The following is a 25,818-nucleotide window of genomic DNA, read 5'->3' as shown; positions in this document are numbered from 1 at the left end:
TTGAATGTTTAAAGGTTTACTCACTAAGGACTCATGAGTAAACACACTTAAGAATCGGTAATCAATATTATGAATTATGTTGTTATAATGCCAAGTTAGAATGGTTAATCCTATCATACACATTCCCTAACATGTATACACTTATTACTTTCATTCGTTCAACTACTTTGTTTAATTTTATTTGTCAGTTTATTTTTATTTACCAAAAACACCAATTCGAAATCCCCAAGTTTTTTTATCGCGACTGGAAAACTACAGAGTCACCACCATCCTTTATTTGTTCCTAATGGACAGAGAAATAATGATAAAACCTAAAGTTAAGGGTGAAACACTAGGGTTCGAGAGTCAGTTAAGCGAGGAGAAGGTGTTAGGCACCCTCAGTTCCATTATAATAAATGAGAGTCTTCTCTAGTTCTAGGGTTACTATGGGACATTTGCTTAGTTAAGTTATTCTTTGCTTAATTACTTATTATTTCAATTATTATTAAGAGAATACTTTCATGGTTTTAATAAAAAAGGACTAACCAAGGAAAGGAGAGCAAAGAAAAGTTTTTTTTATTTGTACTTGCCAAAGTGTTACAACTTCGTGCCTATGTACCCTTACGTAATATGAAGGACCAGAGCACCATAGTTCGTCTAGAAAATACTTGTGAGTTTGCTGGCTTTAGATTTTGAAAAGTTCTCAACGCGTCGGGGCAGAGAAAAGTTTATTTTGAAAATATCTCAATGCATAAGGACAGAGAACATGAAATTTGAATGAGTTGAGTTTTATTTTAGATTGATTTGTTGATTAGTAACGTGTGACACCAACCAATCAACTTGATTTTTTTATTACAAAAAATGTATTCTTAACTTGCTTTAGAAAACAAATTGTTGTGCTATATAGACGTAGTTATTATTTTGAACTTTTTCACTCGACAAGATATATAAAATAAATCAAAGAAAAAGGTTATTTATTAATATCATTGTTTTTTAATTTAAGACTTATTTATTTGCTAATTCTAATAAATTAATTCCTAAATATCCTAGAATTATCCCAATTAATCATCAAACCTGAAATGTTAATTATTTATTTGTTTGGTTTTGTTATATTAAATATATAAAAAAGATGTTTATCATAAATTATTTAATTATAAACTAATTTAATTGACTAATTAAACTAATTTACAATTAATCATAATTACCCTAATTAACCATTTAAACCTAAAGAAAATTAAAATAAAAATAAAATACATAAAATAAGTAAAAACAATTTGGGGGTATGAATTCAGTTGAAAATGAAATAGGCTTGCAAAGTATGGGGCATGGAAAGCAGGGGAACCAAGCCCAATAGACCTTTGAGCCCATTCACTGGCCAGAGAGTCCATGGAGAGAGTTAACAATTGACTCTCATCTAGGGCATTGGATTGATCATATGGATTTATGCAAACCCCATATGGGACGTTGGATCAGTGAGTTAAACCAAGTAAGATAATCACAGGGCCTTAAACGTAAGTCAACAGAGGGAGCATGTTGTACTTGTGTGCATAGGATCATCGGTTGACTGAGATAGTCAACTGATTTGAAGGCACCATAGAGCACCACTTGGGGCATACTGAAAGGAACACGGAGGGAGTATTTATTCAAATTTCTTTCAATCCATTTCATTTTTGCATTCTCCTTCTCTCTTTATGCTTTCTCTCTCTACTCTCTCTCAAACTACCATCTGAACCCCAACTTCGACCACCATCTCAAAACCCTAAAACTACCCTTACAACCATCATCCTCTCTAGTTTCAGATTGGCATTCAACTGGAAACTTCATACCTTCACCAACCCTTCCCCATAACCCTCATACTCTATAAACTCTAACCCAAATCCTTGGAACTTTAGGCTTCCCAGATGAACCCTAACTAGGTTGTGTAGAACCCTAACCCTAACAATGAAGAACCCTAACCCGAACGTGAAGAACCTTATCCCAAAGAAGATAAATCTTCGTCTTCTTCCTCTGGACAAACCTAACCCTACCCAAAACTAACCCTAAAATTACATAGAATTACCCCAAACAACAACCTAACTATAAATCACGATCTTCCCAACCTTAATCAAACATCAAATATCATATTAAACAAAAAAAATATCCAAAAAACCCTAAATTCTCTTATACTGAACCTTAAGCCTATCCAAAAATACGAAATAAACGTAGATATCAATCATCAAACACAAACATTCAACAATAATCAAGGTAAAAGATCAAAGCTACCAACCTTCAGAGATGAAATTTTCTCTAGTAAGGTAACAATTCTTTCAATTCAATCTTTTTATTTTGTCAACACTTCTTCGTACTCTTTCTCCTTTTTCTTTTGTGTATGCCAGGTCCAATGGAGATGGAGGCTAAGCTGAGATGCTTAGTGTTTCAGTGTAAAACCCTAAGTATCGAAATTCAAGAGCTTTGGTGGGTTTTGTTCGGTTTGCAATCACTTAGGGTTTAGGATTTTTTTCTCTCCCTCATTTCTGTTTTAGCCTTAGGTTTATGTAGGTTAACAATTAGGTTTGGAATTTTAATTGATTGATTGTATTATGATTTTTAGGATTTGATTTGATTAGTTTTTTAGGGTTTCAATTTTTTTTTTTGCTTTGGACTCATGTCAATTTAACCTAGTCACACAACTAGGTGCTTTGGACTCTTGAATCACAAACATATGGATTTTAATTTGATCAAGAATCAAGATAAGCAAAACCCTAATAAAGAAACTAATTGAGAATTAAATGGAATCAACACTAAGACTAAATCTACTTAAGTTCTAATTAAAATTTAAGTAGTATAATGTATTTTCAAAATGATTTATTAACAAAATAAAATGTATTTTGATGTATTAAAAATGTATTGCAAGAAAAAATTAAGATGTGTGGAAAAGGGATTAAAATGAACTAAAATGTGTTAAAATGTATTTAAAAAATGCCCAAAATAATAGGAAACAAGTGATTAAAAATGAGAACAAAAACTAAAGACAGGGTGGTGTATTGGCCTAAATGGGAGTATGGCCTGGAAATTGGCGCAAGGGCCCAATCATGGAGGCCTAAAGTTGTGTTGTTGTATATGGTTTAGAGGTAGGTGTACAAGTAAACATGATGTGTATGAGCAAAGCCATGGGCCCAAAGTTGTGAAGCCCAAAGCGAAATTCCAAGAGTGAGGGGAAGCCATCAGATTCAATCCATGCCCATATTTCCTTGTTTCACATGCTCACGTCCCTCTCAAATCCCTCACCGGAGAACAAACCCCATCGCACCGAAAATCACTTCTGACGACAGGGCTCCACCATTCCATGAAAACCAAACACCAAAAATATCGTCCCACTCTCTTCTACTTCAATCTAGCATTGGTTTTTCCTAAAAACCTCTTAAGTCTCTAAATCGAAGCCAAACAACTATGACCCCTAGGTAGTGAAAACCAAAATTAAACGATACCAAGGAGGAATCAAAGCCTAAAACTCCAGGGCTTTGATTCCTCGTACCTAATTCTACATGGTGGCAACAAGGTCAATGCAAATTAATAGAGAAAGAAGAAATCTCACCTATAAGGCGGAGATTAGCCCCAGAGTTACATAAATTAAAGAAGAAGATGATGAAACAAGAACACCAGAGGCTCTGCAATGAGGTAAGCAAATAGAATCCCAAACTATGACGACGTGATTTTCTTCTTCTTCTTCGAAGGTCCCTATTCTGTAGGATGAAATTGGTGGCTCTGTGTGTCGTTTTTACTTAATATATGTAAGAGGAGAGTGATGAAGTAGAGTTGCTGAGATAATTCAGAGAGACTCAGAGAGAATTCAGTTGAGAGGATCAAGAGAATGTCATTTTCAGCGGAATGTGATTGAAGATCGTGATTGTTGTTAAATTGAATAGTGAATGAACTGATTTATAGGGGATGATGATGTAACTAACTCGAGCAGAGTTTTAGGGCAGGGCACTTAGAGGTTAGTGCACAGTTAGAGAGTTAGTTAGTTGAAGAGGAAGTTAGTTTAAATCTTAACTCTGTAATAGTTATGTTAAAGTCAGTTAGAGGATAATTGTAATGTTAGTTATGGAGGTTGCAGTTAATATTAATGAGTTAGTTATAGTGAAACTGATGTTAGAATGAGTGAGTTAGTTATGCAATAAAGTTAGTTAATTGGGCTGAATCGGAGGTTAGTTATTGAATTAAGTAAGTGACAGTTAGAGTTAGTTATGTTATGAAGAAATTAGTGAAGCACATTGTAGAACTTTAACTGAATTATTTTGAAATCAAATATGATTGTTATGGCATGTTAATGGATTTAAATTTGAATTTAGTTAGTGGAACCAATTAGGTTATTTATGATGAATGGTGATGAATCGAATTAAATTTATTGAATTAGTTTAGCTACTTGGATCTGTTAGTGAAATTCAATCGGTTAATATTAGTAACATTAGAAGTTTTAGATGGAAATTAGTAGTTAATCTATCTGACAGTTGGAGAATTCGAATTTGACATTCAAATTGTTGGAAGGTGTTAGTTATTATTGTTGTTTTGATGAATGTTAGAATGATATGCTAACGTTTGTGATACCTTGAAATCAATTGAAAAGTCACTAGTTGTTGTAAAAATGAATAACTTTCCTATTCAACTTGCAGTTGTATGTATGACAACTGAAATGAGTAATTGAATGTATGCTAATTGTATGTGATTGTTAGAGGTTATGTAAACTATTATGTTAGTTTAGTTCAATTGGAAGCTATGGTTAATGAAAAACAGTTCAGAAAAAATGAATGTATTGAAACAAGTTATGTTATCTTGTTAATGGTTGTGCTAAATGAATTGTTATGTCATGCCAAATTGACCTATATTGGATGCTATAAACTGATATTGCTATGAAAATGAACTATTATTACAGTTAGTGATTGTTACATGGAATTGAACTGAAAATGTTAGTGAAATTGGTGTTAGATTGTTGGCATGTGTTAGTAAGTTTGTTGATGAAATGTTTATTATTGTGCTGATGTGGCTGCTATGGCTGTTAGAATGAAACAGTTATGGATTTAGATGAACTGAAGTTAAGAATTGTTAGTTAGTTACTGACATTTAGTGGTTCAATATTAGTCAATTGTGATGTTAGTGAATCATGTTGAACTGGATTATTAAGGTACTGTAGTGAATTGGGGAATGGGTTTAGGATTAATGAGTTAGAAGTAATATGTTCAACTATTAAGGGGATTTTTGATGCATATGTAGTTAATTGGTTATGTGACAGTTAGTAAATGAGGGGTGAATTAGTTAAAGGTAGTTAAAATGTTAGGAATTAGTGTTGAAAGTTAATGAATTAGTTATAAGTTAGTTTGGTTTGCTCAATGTGTGTATGTATTGAATTGATGTTGTGGAATTGATGTGCATGTTATGCTTGGTATTGATGTGAAATTCTGATGTGGCTCTGAATCATGCTTGGGATGCATTTCCATGAACTGTTATGGCACATAAGTCATGAAGCTATATTGTGACTTGTATGGCACTACACATAGGTTATGTGGATTAAGCAGGTCCATGCCATGTTATGTTTGTTTTTATATGCTTTGGATGCAATGGCTTATATGTGTGTGAATGTAGATATGTAGGAATGAGTTATAACTATGTATGGTGTATGAATTACAAGGCTAGTATAGAATGCCTTGATGTGAAACAAAGCTCGTGAAGGTCTTGGTATGGAACAAGGCATGGAGCAAGTTATGGTATTGTGAGGATTTTTGAAGACTTGGATGCATAAAGATGGAATGGCTTATAAATGAATAAAAATTAGGGACTAGGGTTTAGGATTAGATAGTTGACATTGATCAACAGTTTGACCAAAAAGTCAATAGTTGATCGAAAATCAACTAGAGGTCAAAATGATGTAATTTTGTTTAGACTTTAATTTTTTGGATGTTGTAATGAAAAGGATATCTTTTGGCAATGGAATGGCTTTTGTATTAACTTGTATAACTTATGCTTTAAGAAATATAGTTTCCCTCTAAAAAAATTGCATTTAAATTTGACCTTATACTTGAATGAACTTGAATGGAACTTGAATTAATTTGAATCCAAACCAAATACTCAATGAATTAGTGTATTGAACAAGCCCAAAAAGATATTAGGTTAACAAGAGTCAACCCTTTTATGGTTGACTTTGATCGAGTCAAACCTGCAATCAAAAATCAAATCCAATGCCATAATGCCATCCATAGTAGACAACAAAAAAACCATAGTCCAAAAACTAGGGTTCCATGAGATTTAGTCCAAGAGATAAGCTTCCCAAATTAAATGTACCACCAAGATTCCATAAGTTTGACCCTCATGGAAACCCTAGCTCCATGTTAGTCATAAATATCAAAGGTCTTCGAATAAATTGTAATATCCCAATTTTGACTCTAAGATCCCTCATGTTATCTCATCATATGCATTGACTTTGGGATCACACCTTGGCAACCTCCTTACCCCTCATTCATTGGGTTTTCATTGGGAGAGATCACAAAGAAAATTAGATTGTAGCATACTTTGTTTTTCATTATTTACTAACCAAAATGCCAAAACTATGTCAATGTATGGTTTTACTTCTTTTGTAGGTAGTGTGTGTGTTCACCAAGACCTTATCAAGCTCATATATAGGGTTTAAGACCCTCAGTGCAAAGAGATCAATCAAGATATGGTTCACATTGACTCTAGACATTATATATGGATCCCCATGATCTTCACATATCATTTTGATCAAGAATTCATCAAGAGTTTGAAGCTTGTTTGCCTTGGAAGCCCTAATTCATCTCGGTATCTTGTGTGACTTCCTTAGCAAGTTTCTTCATAAGTTGATCAAATCATTTCAAGTTATACTTCATATTACATCATCTTATACATATATTATCCTCAATGAGTCCCAAATATCAAGAGAATGTCAAGTTTGCAAGATGGTTCATGGTGGTTGACCAGAGAAAGTTAACTAGTCAAAATTGGGGTTCCCTAGACCCCATCTCCTACAATTTTTATCATATGAAAATTATTCCAAGATAAAAGTTACTCCTTATTATATTCCAAACAACTTTCATGTTTAAGTCAAGAGCTAGTTTTTCTTGGAAAATCATTTTTTATGATTAAAGATTATAGGTCATTTTGTCTGAACCCTAGTTAGAAGGTTAACTTCGAAGGACCATAACTTGCTCAACTTTTATGATATGAAATCCATTCAAGTTCCATAATTAAATTAAATATGTCCTCTTAAACTTTTATGTATTTTGGACCATTACCATTGAACAAGTGATTTTCCTCAACTTCTAAAATGCATAACTCCTTCATGCCAAATCCAAATGAGGTAAAATTTGTGATAAAATTGAATAGGTTTGAAAGATATACAACCTTTATGAAGGAACATTTTCCATTTGAAGTCCATAGCAAAAGTTATTCAAGGTGGAAGAAATGAACATTTGACTTGGTACTTAGAAAATTTCCAAATATGTTTGATTTTTCAAACTTCCACCTCAAAATTCATCATGATCCAAGATTCAAATGGAAAAGTGTTCAACATGAAGGTTGTTCCCCTTGATCTCGCCTTTTCAAAAAGTCAGAGATCATCTTATTTGGCCAAAAAATAAAGGACTTGCACATGGGTTCTTCTCAGAGGTCCATTTGGATAAATTTCACCTTCACTTTCCAATATCAAATGTATGGCCACGTGCATGATTTCAACATTGAACTCGAGTAATTTTGGACCTGAATACATCACTTGATGGACCTATCACACGCCCATGCAAGCATGCAAGTCAAATTGTTAAATTTGGCAAATTTTGGAAGTGTGTGGAAATGAATTGCATTGGCTATAAATACAACCCTCATGGCTCAAAATTGAGGACCTCATGTCCAAGCTTTGAACCTGCAATCCAAACTCTCACCATTAAAGGATAATCTTGAAGGTTTTCATTTGAAAATCGAGCTTCAAATCTTATTCTGTTTTGAGATTGAAACTCAAAGAGTACAAGCTTTTCTTTGATCCTATTCACCCCTACAAGCTTCTGAAGCCAAGTCAAGGACAATTGGAAGCAAGATCAAGCAAGGTTGAAGCTCATTCAAAGGTAATTTTTCAGAATTTTCATCTCTTCGATTCTCTCTCAATTCTTCACTATTCTTTGTGAATTTTGGTTGGCTGAAGTCCTACCAATGTAGGCAACAAGATTGCGTTGCTTTGAGGTCAAATCGAAGCAACTCAGTTCATGATCCTCAAAATTCAAATCCATGTATCGCTTGATATACTTGAAATTGGAGAAAATTGAGGTCAGATTCAAGCGCTTGAACATTTTTTCTTTAAATCCATGTCATTGTTTTTCATTTCCATGGTGGTTGGTGGTTGACCAATCCGGTGAGGTCCACCGTAGAAGAAGACCGAAACCCTAGCTCTGATGATATATTGCCAATGTCCTGAACCATCAGATCTTCTCCCCATGTTATAATCCTTGTCTTCGCTTCTGATTACCACGCGTGTACACACATTGACTGTGGTACATGATAGAGCGTGCGTTTTGGCCATCAAATCTGTCACCTCAATTAATGAGGGAAATCTGATGACCCTTGTTTTTTCTATTTTTATTTTAATTTCTGATTTTATGTTTAATCCTTTTATTTTGTTTAATTCATAATAATTTCATTCTTAATCCAAAAAATATGAGACTTTCACCAAAAATCTTTAAATATTTTTTTTTTCATATTCTGAATTAAAATTATTTTTTGGATTAATTTTGATATTTTTTATAAATTAAATGTTTTTGTGCATATTTTTAATTATTTAAAAATACTTCTAACTTTTCAAAAATCATGAATTTTTTTGTCTAAGGTCCTTTGACCTTGTTTGACCTAGGATAAATCTCTTGGCCATTTATTTGATGTTTTGAAGAGGTTTTAGGTTTTGACCAAATTAAATTGTATTTTAATGCATTTTTAATTTGATTTTTAATTGATTAAATGTGTAAAAATTATGTTGATCTATTTTTATGGTCTTGTGATGTTTGGCTATTTATTTGGGGCCTTGGTCAAGGTTGATTTGACTTTTGTTGGATTAAAATCATTGGATTTAGGGGATTGATGAAATGTACATTTCATCTCCCAAAATGAATGAATGATTTTAATTTGATAAAATTCCTCCCGTGACCAATTTGTGTTTCTCTCACTCCCCTCCCTCATCATCTTCATCCCTATTCGTTCCCATTCCGTTCATTGACCAATGAAATCTCTAATGTCTTAAGGCTAATTGGTTCATCAATGACCTTGTGTTAAATGAACCAATACAAGTATGAGTGAGATAGGTCCCTCCCTTTTGATCTTTTCTTTTAGTATATGGTATGTTTTAGGAGTTTGGTTGTTCATACCAAATCTCTAACATGCATTAACACCTAAATTTTCGTTGCCCGACCTCAGATAGTTGTGACTTCTACATAAGTTCAATTATGATTGCTTAACATAGAGCTAAATTTGACCCTCAAGACATAGCATTCTAGTAAGTGAGATTGTAAGTCTCCCCTTTTTCATGGCATTGTTTGGAAACTTGACCTTTTTTCCTTTCATGGGAGCTAGTGGCATACTTGTGAATTATCCAAGTTGGATCCCTTCTCATGGAAGATGTCTTGGCTCAAGGATCTACACTTGTGAATGAAGGGTTGAGTGTTCTCCAAAGAATGACTTAAACAATTAAAAAACACCACTAACACTTGACTAACATTTGAATAATTCTTGTTAATATTGCTTTACTCTCAAGTCATTTACTTTATGCAATTTAAATTTCAGTCATTTATCATTCATTTGCCATTTACATTTCATTTAACTTGTTTATGTTTATGTCATTTTCACTTTGCTCATTTGAGCCATATCTTGTGATTGTATATTGTTTGTGTGTCTTGATCTTGGTTGTGGTCTTAGGACCTTAAAATACCTAATAACAACAAAAACCCTAAAAAACATCTGGTGGACTGTTGATCTTGATCTGAACTTTTGGACTTAGGATTAGGCAACATTCCCTATGCAAAAGGATTTGGCCGATGCAAACATTTTGAGATCAAGATATTGTGAACTAAGCTTTCATCTGATGCAAGCCTTGGATCTTGTTTGAATTCATCTGTTATTCTGTCTTTGTGCTTAATTGTTATTTTGATCTTGTGTCTGATGCTTTGCTATAAGTTGGTCAAGGAATAATTCATCTGATACATGGGAATACAAAGAAGATTGCTAGCTATGGAGTAGCTTGCTTGGATATGACTATCTTTATTTGATGCCTTGATCTTCATGATGTCTGATATTGCTAATTGCTTGTTGATTATTGCTTGATTCAAAGTCCAAGGGAAAATGAGTTTCTATATGACATTCTTGTCTGTTGGATTGCATCCCACTGGTCAGATCTTTTCAACTCTTAACTTTTAATTTTATTCTTAGGATAGCCTCTTCATCTTCTCCCACTTCTTAAATTTCAAAATCTCTCCCCCTTTTCAAAAAATTTCTTTGCTTGTGATTTCAAACTTAGACCTTATTTCAAATACAAACTTTGGCCTTATGCCAATGGATTTTCAAACTTTTTCTTAAATCAAATTTGTAAATAAACTTAATCATATTGACTTAAAATTTTAAAAGACAAAAAGAATTAACAACTTCACTCAAATTTTTAGCCCTTTTGTGCCCTTTCATTTAAATGTTTGTTAAAAGAAGTTCACCAACTTTGAAATTGTTACCACGAACTACGAGGTTTTGATCCCTCATTTTTATGTTGGTACGTAGGCACAAGTCCGAAGGTCTTGTCAAACACAAAATATAATCAATAAATTCTTTTCTCACCCCCACACTCTATTTTTCTCAAACATCTTTTATACGAAAAACACATACGCACATAAAAAAGGGCCCCCTATGAGTACCTAGGACACTTTGGGTGCTAACACCTTCCCTCTGTGTAACCAACCCCCTTACCTGCAATCTCTGACATTTTATTAGTTTTGATTTGAACACTTCTTATCTTTGGGTTTTGTTCGTACTTTTCCCTTTTCCTTTGGAAATAATAAACGCACGGTGACGACTCTGGTTTTATTGATGTTAAGCTTATCCATAGCTTAGTGATCATGAATTTACCGCTACATCAATGGTGTTTACTTTTTTTTAAAAATGCAATTGTAAATTAATGTCTTATTATGCCAATGAGTATGTAGATGAACCATGGAGAAAAAGTCAGATAAAGGTGAAAAGGGGAGGGAACATTTTGGGGTATGACAATAGTTTTATTTTAGTTAAAACTATGTTGCTTTGCAACTAAAATTTTTAATTTCCATTTTTATTTTTATAACTATTATTTTGTTACCACTAATATATGTCTAATATTTATATGCGAGGAAAGCCCTTAGCTGATTTTACTTTTGTCGCAGAACCATAAATAACATTCCACGCTCAAATTAGACAAGCTAGACAAGCAAGGCTGGTAAAGCAAAAGGTAGACAACTTGGTCCAATCAAATACAAATTCATACAGAGAAGTAGAGGAATCAACTGTGGCTGATAATACTAAAGAAAAACTTCTTTGGGATTATGGGAGAGCAAATACCCCAGGTGGTCGCCTGACTATAATTAACCAACCGGTAAATATGGCAAATTTTCAGTTACACCCGACCACTATCCAATAACTTAAGAAGAGACCTTTTACAGGAAAGATTAATGAATATGAAAATAAACATCTACAAAGGTTTCTTACTATTACGTACTACTTTGAATATAGATGGGCACACTAAAGAAGTGAAAAAGTTGAGAATGTTTATGTTCACCTTAGCTGAAGATTCTGAATAATGGTTTTATTCGCTTCCTGCTGGAAGTTTCACTACTTGGGAAGAAATGGAAACAATTTTTCTTAATGAGGATTTTCCTCTTTCTCTTTTTCTCATGAAAAGATATGACATTATGAATTTTAAACAGAAGGAGGGAGAATCATTGGGCGATGCATACAAGATATTCAAGATATTACTGGTTGCTTGTCCTACTCACAACTTGGATCATAATGAACAAATGCAAATGTTTGTAGTGGCCTCAGGTTGAAGACCAAACATTTGATTGGCACAACTGTTGGTGGATCATATAACTTTACAATAACCATTGGTATCAAGAAGATAATAGAAGCCATTGCTGCAAATGACCATTTAGAGTTGTATGATAGGAGTGTAAGTAAGCCAGAAGAAAGGATATATTTGAAACTAGCTACTCAGAGTGTAAAGATAGAAGACCAAGTAGTCGTATAAGTTGAAAGAAGACTCAAAGCAATGAACATATGTACTCAACAGGTAGCTCAAGCTCAACCAGTTCAAGTTGTGAGTTGTGAAATTTGTGGTGGACCTCATTATGCCATGCATTGTGTTGCAATTGTGCAACAAATTGAAGAAGTGAATTTTCTAAAGCAGAACAATCCCTACTCTAATACTTATAATCTAGGGTGGAAGAACCACTCAAACTTCTCCTGGAGGGATCAACAAGGAAATGTTCAAAAATAGGGTCTTATTTAGTATCAGAACCAATAACAATATCGACCTTAATAAAACTACCAGAATCAGTTCCAACAGCAGTATCAACAACAAGTTCCTAAGAAAGCAGATTGGGAATTAGCCATTGAAAAGACGAACGCTCAAAACTCCCAATTTCAAGAAGAGACAAGAAACAATCAAAGGAACACTAAAGCTTCTATTAAGAATCTGGAAGTTTAGATGGGTCAGATAACACAACAAATAGCAGGTACTCAAGCACAATGGTTTATTCCTAGTGCAATAATGACAAATCCAAGAGAGCATAATAATATGAGTGATGTGATAACTAGAAGTGATAAGTCAACTGATAGCACTGAGGATAAATCAGGGGAAGGATACCATTTTCTGGAAGTGGATATGGAAATTAAATATAACTAGAAAAGTTTGGAAGAAGAATTCACACAAAAAATGGTTGATAAGGAAAAACTAGAAGAGTCAAAACCAACCATCAGACTCTCATATCCTTCAAGAAACAATAAGGATCAACATGAATTTTTTTAGAAGTTCTTAGAGATCTTTAAGATGATTGAAATCAATATCTCATTCTCTGAGGCACTTGAGCAAATGCCAATATATGCCAAGTTCATGAAAGATATCATCTCCAAGAAATGCACAATTGACACTGAACATATACTATTAACTGAAACTTGTAGTGCTACTTTGCAGGGTATGAAAATTCCGGTAAAAAAGAAAGATAGGGGTTCTGTCACCATACCACGACTATTGAGGATAGAAAAATCAAGAAGACACTTATTGATTTGGGGGCTAGTGTGAGTTTTATGCTTTTGTCCATCTATAGAAATAAGTAAAGTTTACGATACCCTAATGATACTTCAGTTTGCTGATCACTCAATAAAGCGACCATGTTGCATAGTGGAAGATGTTCTAGTGAAAATAGAAAAGTTTGTGTTTCCTATTTACTTTGTTATTCTTGAGATACCTGAAGATGAAGAGATCCCTCTAATTTTGGGAAGGCCTTTCTTAGAAACAGGGAGATGCATGATAAACATTGAGGAGAGGACCATGACCCTCAAGTTTTTACGATGAAGAGCTAAAAATTGATGTTAGGAATTCTATGAAGTACAAAGATGGTGCGGGAATAACTAATACAATTGAAGTGTTAGACACAGTGGTAGCTCAATCTGTTTAGAGCCAAATCCCTAAATTGCCTTTGGAAAGAGTTCTCATCTTGTCAACTCACGAAATAAAGGAAAACGAGGATGAAAAAGAGAAAGAAGTTCTAGCCATGATGGAAGCACAACCTCAATCGCTAAGATCCAAACCACGTCGGTGGGAGTATTTAAGAGTCCCATTGAAGGTTGAGAGCATAAAGGAATCTGAAACAGGTAGAGAGTTGAAGCAACTACCTCAGAATCTGAAGTACGTATTTTTAGACTCTAAGAAGAATTATCCAGGAATAATAAGTTCCAGGCTACAAGAAAAAGAGAAAGAGAAATTGGTACAGGTACTGAATAAATGCAAAAAGTGCTATGAGATTGACCATTGGAGACTTGAAAGGGATTAGCCCCACAATATGCATGCATAGGATACTGATGGAGGATGGTCACAAACCAGTGGTACAACCCCAAAGAAGAATAAATCCAACAATGAAATAGGTAGTGAGAAAGGAAGTCGTGAAAATATTGGATGCATGTTTGATTTATCCTATTTCTGACAATTCATAGGTGAGTCTAGTACATATGGTGCCGAAGAAAGGAGGAACAACGGTGATACTGAATGAGAAAGATGAATTGATTCCCATTCTCATAGTAATTGACCGGATAATGTGAATTGATTACAGAAGGCTCAACACCTCAACAAAGAAAGATCATTTTTCTTTCCCTTTTGTTGATCAGATGTTAGAGAGGCTCGACGGTCATTAGTACTATTGTTTCCTAGGCGGATACTCGGGGTACAATCAAATTGTTGCAGCCCCCGAGGATCAAGAGAACACAACTTTCATACGCCTTTATGGTATCTTTGCCTATAGAAGGATTCCGTTTGGATTGTGTAGTGCCCCTACTACTTTTTAGAGATATATGACATCCATATTTGCTGACATGCTTGAAAAGCACATAGAAGTGTTCGTTGATGATTTTTCTATTTTTGGTTCTTCTTTTGATAACTGTTTAACTAACTTGTCTCTTGTCTTAGAAAGGTGCCAGCAAATGAACCTGATTTTGAATTGGGAAAATACCATTTTATGGTACAAGAATGTATAGTGTCAAGTCATAAAATTTCCCACAAGAGAATAGAAGTTAAAAGGCAAAAGTGGAGATAATTGCTAATTTCCCCATAGTGAATGAAAATGGGATAAGGAGTTTATTAGGACATGCATGTTTTTATCGCAGGTTTATAAGATATTTTTCAAATATTTCTAAACCATTAACTAATTTTCTTGTGAAATACAAGCCTTTCACTTTTGACAAAGAGTGTAAGGTGACATTTGAGACTTTAAAAAGTAAGTTGGTTTCTGCACTCATTGTGATTGCCCCAATTTGGTCTCTCCCTTTTGAGATCAAGTGTGAGTAAGTGATATTGCAGTCGGGGTGTGTTAGGACAAAGAAGAGATTTTTTTTTTTGCATGTGATATATTATGCTAGTCATGTTCTTAATCCTACTCAGATGAATTATGCAACTATTGAAAAGGAGTTGTTAGCTATTCTTTATGCTTTTGACAAATTCAGGTCTTACTTACTAAGATCAAAAGTTATTGTGTATACTGACCATGCTAATTTAAAGCATTTGTTTGCTAAACAAGAATCAAACCGAGACTTTTGAGATGGATACTACTTCTTCAAAAGTTTGATCTTGAAATCCGAGATAAAAGGGGTGTGAGAACATTGTTGCTGATCACTTGTCCAACATGTCCCCAGTTGAGGAGATATAGGAGACACACCATATTTAAGATTCCTTTGCTGATGAGTGCATCTTGGCCATTACCGTTATTCCATGGTTTGCAGATTATGCAAACTATTTGGTAGGTGGAGTTATACATGATGATTTTGACTATAACAAAAAGAAAAAGTTTTTACGTGATTGTAGGTTGTATCTGTAGGATGATCCATTCCTTTATAAGAATGTGATAGATGGATTGATTTGAAGATGTGTCCCATAAATAGAGCAGAGGGACATCATCAAGGCTTGTCACAATTTAGAATATGGAGGACACTTTAGTGGAGATATGACAACAACCAAAGTTCTCCAATCAGGGTTATATTGGCCCATTTTGTTCAAAGATGCTCACTTCATAGTGCAAAATGTGACAAATGCCAGAGAACAGGTAACATTTCAAAGAGGAATCAGATGCCCCATAATGCTATGTTGGAGGTGGAATAATTTGATGTGTGAGGAATAGATTTTATGGGAAGGTTTCCATCCTTATTTAGTAAGAATTACATTTTGGTGGCAGTCGGCTATGTGTCTAAATGGGTAGAAGTTATGGCATTACCCACAAATGATGCTAAAGTAATGGTGAAGTTTCTAAGAACAAATATCTTTGCAAGGTTTGGAGTTCCATGGGCACTGATAAGTGATGAAGGTACACATTTCCCGAATCACCTTATGGAAAACTTACTGAGAAAATATAATATAAAGCATAAAATTGCCACTCCATACCATCCTAAAAAAATGGGTAGGTAGAAGTCTCTAATAGGGAAATCAAGAAAATTCTGGAAAAGACCGTGAATGCCTCCTGGAAGGATTGGACAAGAAAGTTGGATGATGCATTATGGGAAGAAAAAACGCGTTCAAAACACCCTAAGGTATATCTCCTTTTCAGTTGGTTTATGGAAAAGCTTGCATTTACCTTTAGAGATGGAACACAAAATGTTGTGGGCCTCAAAATTCCTGAACTATGATATCTCAAAAGCGTGTGATTCCAAAATCCTTCAGCTACATGAGTTGGAAGAGTTTAGGAACCAAGCTTACTAGAAAGCCAAACTTTACAAAGAATAAACAAAAAAATGGCATGATCGAAAGATTCAGAAAAATGAATTTTGAGAAGGATAATTGGTTCTCTGTTTCAATTATAGGTTGAAGTTATTCCTTGGAAAGCTTAAGTCAAGATGGTCTGGTCCATTCATTGTCCACAAAGTGTTCCATCATGGGGAAGTCGAGTTGAAAAATAACACCAGTGGAGACACCTTCAAGGTCAATGGCCAAAGGTTGAAGCCTTATCACAAGGGGCAAGATAGTGGCCTAGTGGAAGGGGCTCAACTTAGAGCACCGTAGACTGGTCATACGTCGAGCTATAGACGTTAAAAAGCGTTGCTTGGGAGGCAACCCAAATGAGGTAACAATAGTTTTCATTCCATTTGTGTGATTTACATTCTTGTTTTGTTGATTTTATCTGTTAAAAAGCCGTGTGTTGCAAAATAAAGCAGAAAGGAAAATTTTCTCACAGACAAGGGAATTTAAAAAGAAAAAAAAGGAAAAAATATGCCTTCTGCCCATACGCGTATGGTCTAGCCCATACGCATATAAGGATGCCCACATGCCATTTTCTGCAGGGTTTCTGCCTATACGCGTATGGAAGCCCCCATACTCATATGAGGAATGCCAATGGTCTCATATAATTTTAAAAAATTGGGCCATACGCGTATGGCCAGGTGATACACGTATGCAACAGTCACTTGATAGCATACGCGTATGATACATGGTCCAAAATTTTCACTGAAAGTGCTCTCGTCCATACACATATGAGTTGTGTCATATGCGTATGACCTTGGTTGCACGCGTATGGTGTGTAATATATATATATATATATATATATATATATATATATATATATATATTCTTAACATTTTCCACCCTTAGCCATACATTACACTATGTTTTCTGACCAAATTCTTTGAGTTTTTCTTGTTTCTCCCTAGTTTATCTGTGCTATATGTTAGATCTTCCCCAAATCAACAATAAATGTCCACCTCTTCTTCTTCATCTCATGATTCTAACAGGTTTATCTCTACTAAGCACAAAGAGAGGTATTTTTCTTTGATGAGCAGGAAGATTATTGAGGAGTGAGCTTTCAACCTCCACCCTGACTAACACCTTGACATAGATGTTGTCCTGAAGAAGCATTGACTGACTTATCTGAATAGTCAGATCCAGCCAATGGCTAAGGAGTTGGTGTTGAAATTTTAAGTGAATGCCTGCAGACCTCCCACTGAGAATGTTGTTGTAGAGTCCGAGTTGATTTCTTGGGTCAGAGGGAAACAGATCCAATATGACTAGAAAATGATGAACAAGTTATTGAAGATGAAGTTCGGGGAACCGAATTACGAGTATAAACTAATGAATACGTCCTTTAGGACTGACTGACCATACTGAGCGATGCTGGATCATTTGGCACTTGAGGGAAGAGATTGGCAACCTGCTTCTAACCCTATTCCTAGGAAGTTGGTTGTTGTGGATCTGGATGCAGTCTCAAAAGCGTGGACATACTTTATGCACCACACTATGAATACTAACCAGGGTGGTACATAGCTCATTACTATGAGAGTTTTGGATTTGTATTATACGTCGACCCGACGTGTTGTGAACCCAGAGTGCGATTAAGAAGTCTCTGGGACATGCTACTCCTATCCTTTTGTTGTGCAGGAAATTAGGTGTACCAAAGTTTACAGATGGTCGCATTGTGAACCCGACATGAGCATTGGATGATGGGTGGATTGCAGAACACCCCATGAGGACAATACCAGCTAAGGAGGCACCAGAGAGAAGGGAGCATACAATAGAGACTAATGTACCCAACAAACCCCAACCCCAATATGAATCTGACATTCCTTTTGCTGGCGAGGACTCTTTGGTGCACAGAGACCAAATATCCATGTTCTGCTATATACAGGATTTCTATGTGCACACTAGACTTCTGGGTCGTTATTTCACCGATCAGGTGGATACATGGGCTATTGCTCAGCGATTTAGAGACAGATTTTCAGGAGACCCTCCAACACCATTCTATGGATGATATCAGTATCTTGGGATGGAGACCCCAATCTAGCTTGGAGGACTGGTACAACAGCAACAACACCACCATCAGTCTCCCTTCTCTCAGCCCACTACGCTGTAGCCCCATAGTCCCTTCAGGAATCCAGGACAGAGGGACCAGCAGGGACATATGTCCCCTATCTCACCCTTTGTGCATTATGGCGATCCCGATGCCATGATCAACTATGACACACAGATGATGGACAAATATAGAGGCACTAATGAGATGTATCTTTTTATGTTTAGTTATTTTGGTTATGATGTATTGCCCAAAATTTCGATTTGAATATTATAACGGTTTATGTCAGTTAATTCATTTTTATGTTTATGTTATTTAAGTAATGCTGATTAACATGAGTGACTGACTTAGATCACCCAGATAAAGTTTGGATACCATATCCATGTCCATATCAATCAATCATAATATCTCTAAAATGATTTTATATGGTTTTCTAGAAGTTATACTATAAAGGGTGCAAGATCAATGTGAAAGAGTGTGAAGTTACATCACATGAGAGACATTATGGACACTGTTAGCTCTTCCCACCATGGCGAGAACAAAAAAAGCCAAACACAATTTTCATCACATGAGAGAGTATTCAAGTATGTTTTTATCATCTAGAACTTGTGTCTGCTCTTTTTTGATATCCATTGCATAATTACACACACTGAGGCACATTATTTGTTTTATCCCCGAGCCTTTCAAGCTATCCCATTTATGATTATATCCTTTGTTAACCCATTTTGAGTCTGTATCTTCATTGTTTATAATTTCACCATATCATGAGCCCCTGACCCAAACACTTCCCTACTTTGCTTAGAGTTGTTGTTTATTATTGTTGAATTTGTGCTTCATTCTAAGTTTGGGATTGTTGTTGGAATAACAATCTTTAAGTTTGGGGTAGATGTGTAACATTGTAAAGGTGAGTGCACCTAGAAAAAAAAGAAGAGAAAAGTTGAAAAGTTGAAAAAATCAGCTTAACTGAAAAAAGAAAAAGAAAAAAAGAAACATGAGCACTCACCGGAAGGAGAACTCAGTTGGACACCAACAATCAAGAAAAACTAAGAATTCCAAAGTTAGCTAACTAAAGAAAAAGCAATGTTTAAGAGATTCCCACATTGATACTTTGGAATGAACATGGTGAAAAGAATTATTGTAATACTTTGAACCATTAGGCTACTTATCCATATAATATCCCACCATATCCATAGCCCTAATGCAACCTTAAAATACCTCAAAAATTGTGTGTAGTATGTATTTGGTAATTGAAAGAGAGCTTATGCAAGCCTATGGTATGGTAATGCATACTGTGAATTTTGAGTGTATATTCATTCATACCTGAGAGAAGTGGTGAGAGTGTGAAAATGAATGATAGGAGAAACAATGTCATCAATTGTTGGTGTGACATATAATTTGATATTGATGATCAGGTCAAACGAAAGGTAGGAATGAAAGAGAACCATGGAAGATCTCATAGGTATGTATTTACATCTGTATTTTATTGATGAGTGGTGACATGATTTTTATTATTCTAAAAGTTGCTTGAGCGACACCATTTGTGTTAGTTTTATTGTCATTTGAATGCCAAAATGACGTGAATTGTTGTGAGTTTGGGCAGTAGTTTAAACGTATTTTAGTAGGTTTTTATCATATCTTGATCTGCTAAGGCTTTAATAATTGTGAGATATTTTATGCGCTTGCGGTAATGTTTCATGTGTTTATAGTTCTGAAAGATCGATAGTAGTTGGATAAGAGAAGAAACCAGACAAAAATGCACGAGCAGGAAAAAAAGAGAGAAATTTGCACATCTCTTGCCCTTACGCATATGAGGGATCTCATATGCGTATGGTCACTCAGTCAGACCTCCTAGGATACATGTATCACCAGGGAAAGGGGATTTTTCATGCTTCTACCCATACGTGTATGAGGCCAGCCAGCCAACAACCCTTCCGCGCAATTAGAGCCTTACACGTATGGCTCCAGCTGGGCCATACGCCTTACCCTAGGTCATACACGTATAGTGTAGTGGAAAATTGAGCCATGCATGTATAGGTGGAGGCCATACACTTATGGCACGACCCAGATCTGAAAAAGCCCAAAATTTGTCTGTTTAGTCGAAAAACGCGAATTTCCAAGGGTTGGAGATTTTTAGTACAGAGAACACATTTTCAGGCTGGAAAACTCAGATTTTCAAGGATGGATCAAGATCTACATGAGCTTTACGTGATTGAAGACTTATTTCATCTATAGATCTATAATGTCTACACTTTATTTGATGTTTTTCTTTACTGTTATGAGTAGCAAAACCCCCTAATGTTAGGGGGTGTCCCTGATTCGAATTTATGATACAATTCTAATCTTTAACCCTGTAATGACTTTGATTTGATGATATTTGATTTAGTTGCAATTTGTGTTGTATGCTTTCTCTTTCAGACAAATTGAGTTTGAATGGTTAATATTTAGGTTGGACCGCCATTGTTAACGCTTAATTGAGAGTATTCTGTAGTAGATATCACCTAGGACTAGGGATACCCTATAGAAACAAAATTGTTCTTGATAAAGTAATGCTTAAATTCATCTATAATTCACTATGAACATAAAAGTTAATTTTAATGTTTAAAGGTTTACTCACTAAGGACTTAGGAGTAAACACGCTTAAGAACCGATAATCAATATTATGAATTATGTTATTACAAAGTTAGATTAGAATTGTTAACGAATCCTATCATACACTTTCCCTAGCATGTCTACTCTTATTACTTTCATCCGTTCAACTGATTTGTTTACTTTTATTTTTCAATTTATTTTTATTTACTAAAAACACCAATTCAAAACCCCTAAGTCTTTTGTTTAACTAAATTAAAACCCGAACTTTGTATCATTAACCAGTCCTTGAGATCGATACTTGGGATTTCCCCTTATTACTACAGTGGTAGATTAGTACACTTGTTAATTTACTGATCACTAACCTTGTTTGACCAATAATCAACAGCAAAATAGCCAAACTTGTTCCAACTGTAGCACTAAACCTTTCTCTTTCCAAACTCCTCATGTCTCTTATGAACATTCTGATGTTTCTTATCATAATTGGAAAGTTCTGACTTCTGAATACCACTGCATTACTTCTTCTTGTTCTCTAACCATGCTTGCTTCAGGTTCCTCTTGCCAGAAGAAGCTTTCAAAGTATGAGCTTTTAGAGTATGTTCTAACTCTTGTTCATAGTTTCTTTCAGTCATACGCAACTCTTGTTCCTCTAAACTACTATGAAGCTCTTCAATTTTCATGTTGCTGGTATCTTTAAAGTGTTATATGGCTACAACTATGTAATCAAACTGATGAGTAAGCAATCTCAGTACCTTTTCAATGATTACTTGTTCAGATGGTGTTTCTCCATAAGACTTCATCTCATTGGTGACCACAATCACTCTTGAAATGTAATCAGGTACCTTCTCATTGTTCTTCATGCTGATATTCACATATTGCTTACGTAGGAAGTGTAGCCTGACCTTTTTCACTGATCTGTCACCATTATAACACCGTACTAATGTATCACACGCCGCCTTCATCGTCGTCGAATCAACAATTTTCTCAAACACCTTTGTTTCCACACACTAATGGATATAGAACAACACTTTATGATCCTTCTTCCTCGTTTCTCGTTGCACAATTCTTTGCAATTTTGTTGCATTTTCTGCAACCGACGTGTAAACGTCATTGACGAGATCAAGATCATCTTAAGCCCCAAACAACACATGCATTTGTCGAATACTGGAAGCTTAGTGTTCAAGCTATCGTTTCCATCCTCCATCTTCGTTCTTGTGCAAATCACCCAGTCCTCACCAACACTCGTGTTTCTCAAACCATGAGAATCAAGATTTGCGGTTCTATTCGATTTTGAACTTCAATTCAACGTGAATTTCAAAATCAAAATCAATCACACACCTCACCACACTCGTGTTTCCTTGTGAATTGAACCAGAGCTTTGGATACTAATTGTTGGAGTTCAACATTGAACCTCCATTAACAATGCATAAGAATTGAAGAAGATGAAGAATGAGGAGAGAGAGAAAGAGAGAGAAGGATTTTATAACTAACTTTTCTCAAATTGAAGAATTGTTATAATCTGTAACTAACTATTAATTTATATACTAACCAAGTCATACTGCACTAAATGCAACTGAAATTAAACTCATATACAAATTCAAATGAAACCCAAATGAACTTATAAATGAATTACATCTAACAAGATATGTGTTCGAACTTGTGACAAATTACATGTTCTTCTTATATGCGTGTTCGAATTCTATTCTTAGACGCGTGTTCGAATTCTCGACAAGTCAAATATTCTATCTTTAATAGGTGAAATCTAAGTCATTAAACATGTACACTTTTTTTTGTATCAAATATATTCTTAGGCAGCTTAAAATACCATATGGTGCTTTTAAAATGATCTCATTGAAATTTAAAAGTAAATATATGATCGAATATAAATTAGATTTATAATTTTCCCCCATTTCCATCTCGCGTGCCAATATGTGAAAGCATCGTATGGCACTTCCACCAACTACCAATTTGTCGCATAAAATATGTTATCAATCGTTTGATTTTCCACGATGAGTTGTAGCCTTCAAAGGTTATATTAACTGATTTTATTATTAGAAAAAAACTCTATCAACGTGTTTGAAAACATCAAACCCTTTAAAAATAATATTTTAAAAAATAAACCAGTTTCAAACACATACAAGTCTTTATAATTATATGCCCCATTTTGTCAACTAAACTCAGACAACTAAATTAATAAATAATTACCTCAAGTATTACCCCATGAGATATAAATAAAGAATTAAATATACTTCTATAACCCTCCCTCGGATACCACCTCTCCCCAACACGAAGTCATAATAAATAATCATAGTTTTTTTAATAATATAGAAAATAATTAATCATGGTTGGCAAGACTTTGGTGAGCAGATATATAATACAATATAAAATATAAATAAATAAATAACTTGATATTCCAATTGTGCATCTCTATATTAAATTAAATATAAAATAATAAACCAAATTTACAACGCAGCCCCCACCTTAATTTCCACTCATAATTTTCTAAACAAAAATAAAAGTCCTCCACTCTCCCATTTTACGTTGACTCGAATACCAAACCCACAATCCCGGCTGCGTTCTCCTGCATCGCGGCTTGAATCGCGTGTCTGTGCTCCCCCTCGTACGTTACAATCAGCATCGTTGGATCATCCGGTGCACGCTCCACGTGTTTCCTCGCTGGACACCCTCTCACTGTACTACACTTGTAATAACCTCTGATCAAAACAACACGAAAAAAAATCAACGTTAGAAAACAAGCGTTGAATAAAAGGAATCATAATCAACGGCCAAGATCAGATCAAGCGTACATACCTTGGATACGGTGAACCCTTAATCGGTTTCTGCCCATATTTCCGCCACGAGAACTCGTCCGGCGGTATGTCGGCTGTCTTTGAACTTATCGCCGGTACTCTCACAGTTCTCTTGACCCTATTTTTCCTGAAAATATCAAATTTGAAAATTTTGTTATTAATATTTATATTTATATTTTATTACTACAAAGTTTGAATTTCTATCTTAGTGTTTTCTTTCTCAGACAGCAAAAACAGAACCCTATGTTGTTTTGTCACTTTCACGGACACTGTTACTCATTAAAGCGTTAACAACACCACTACCAAAATCGTTGACTCCAAATGCTGCCTTACCCCACTCACACGACAAAGTCACGTGATTCGTTAACAAACAATTACTACTAGTACTAACCTTTTCTTCCTTTCTTTTTTTATATTTTAAAAAAGTAAACTAGTCAAACAAAAAACGGCTTGTTCAAGAAAAAAAAGTTATGATTGAGTAAAACGCGGTTACGAAGGTGTATGGTGTGGTGTAGTACCTTCGTTTGACACAGTGGCATTTGTTTGAGCCGGAAACATCGTCGGAGTGTTCGCCGTGATCGTGGCATCTTTTTTTTGATGGTGCTGACGAGAGAGGCGGTTTTCCTCCGGAGATAGCTGGTGTCGCCGCTGGATTGAGGAAGATCGAGGATCCTTGTTTGCCGTTGACGCTACCGTCGCCGGTGATGGCGGATGACATGAAAGAGGAAGTGGAGGAAACGCTGAAAGTTGCTGTGTCCTTGGAGAATTCAAGTTCGACGATGGAGTTTTTCGCGTTTGAGCTTAGAACGACGTCGTTCGGCTTGGTGAAATCGAGCGTGAGACTGTGATGTTGCGGTTGGGGGAAGGTGGAGGGCGCGTGACGGATGGAAATTGGTGTCGGTGCAAGTGGCGGTGAGAGTGACGGTGGCGGAGAAGGAAACTGCTTCGGCGTAGAAGTCTGTGGTTGAGGAGGAGGAGGAGGAAGAGAAGATGAAGAAAGTGTGGATTGAAGTTGAACCGGTGGAGGTTGAACCGGGGCTCGTCTGAACCGGGCGTGACCGGTTCGGTTAAGTAAAGAGATGAGTTTTTTGAACTTGGAAACGGTGAGGTCGGTGAGTTGAGTGTTTAATTGAGTTGGTTGATGAGAAAGGGTTAGGATCAGGTGTTCCATGCCTTTGAGACCTTCTGATGCAGCCTCTTGGATAGCTTTTTGTTCATCTAATTTTGGGAACCCCATGAGTTCCACTGCCATGTTGAAGAGAATGAATTTGATGAGAGAGAGAGAGAGAGAGATTGGAAGGGTGAAAGGTTGAGGAGAGTGGAGATATATAAAGGAGTCAAGATGCCAAATGAGGTGACTTGGTAAGAGAGAGAAGAGAGAGATGATAAATCATTAAGTGGGTTTGAGTCAAAATAACTTTTTTATTTACTTCTTTTATTAATATTTTGGTCCAATCTTTTTCTTTAAAATGTTTATATAAATATCTTTTGTATTTATCAATCTACAGGTCTAACAACATCTAAGATGGTAATTTTCTAATTGGATTTTAAAGGGGTTTTTAGTGATCCCTTTCAATACAAATTTTTAAGTCAGTAAAAATAGCAGGGGAAAGAGTTTGTATAACTAAAACTTAATTTTAATAATAATTTTTTTATCTTCAATGTGTTTATTAGATGGTAGTTTCATATATGATAATAAGTCTCTTCATAATACTTTATATCTTTTGAGGAGATTTTTGGTTTCTAGTCTTGTAGACAAAAAAATATGGTCAAAATAAAAAATTTCAATAAAGAGGAAAGTTTTGTTTTTTCAATAATATTAGTAAAAAAAAAAATTAGGAAATATTATTAACAATGATTTGGTTGAATTT

General features: G+C 35.2%; 1 protein-coding gene and 1 long non-coding RNA gene across 2 annotated transcripts; one reads left to right on the top strand and one right to left on the bottom strand.

Annotated features, from left to right (window-relative positions):
• The first annotated feature begins 3,178 nt into the window (after positions 1–3,178).
• Positions 3,179–5,961, top strand: LOC127091515 (uncharacterized). Its single transcript, XR_007791928.1, has 2 exons — positions 3,179–3,636; positions 5,599–5,961. It is a non-coding gene; the product is annotated as an uncharacterized LOC127091515 (long non-coding RNA).
• Positions 5,962–23,526: 17,565 nt separating this feature from the next.
• On the bottom strand, positions 23,527–25,327 carry LOC127091514 (probable WRKY transcription factor 17). The gene is made up of 3 exons (XM_051030179.1): positions 24,466–25,327; positions 23,949–24,074; positions 23,527–23,851 (listed from the first exon to the last, which is right to left on the bottom strand). The coding sequence occupies exons 1-3, from the start codon at positions 25,197–25,199 to the stop codon at positions 23,674–23,676; spliced, it is 1,038 nt and encodes a 345-aa protein (XP_050886136.1). The 5' UTR covers positions 25,200–25,327; the 3' UTR covers positions 23,527–23,673.
• Positions 25,328–25,818: the final 491 nt, after the last annotated feature.

The sequence above is a fragment of the Lathyrus oleraceus genome, chromosome 6 (assembly GCF_024323335.1).
Source record: "Lathyrus oleraceus cultivar Zhongwan6 chromosome 6, CAAS_Psat_ZW6_1.0, whole genome shotgun sequence".
Classification (NCBI taxonomy): Eukaryota; Viridiplantae; Streptophyta; class Magnoliopsida; order Fabales; family Fabaceae; genus Lathyrus; species Lathyrus oleraceus.
The sequence above is the reverse complement of the archived record's forward strand: the minus strand, read 5'-3'. Positions and strand labels throughout refer to the sequence as shown.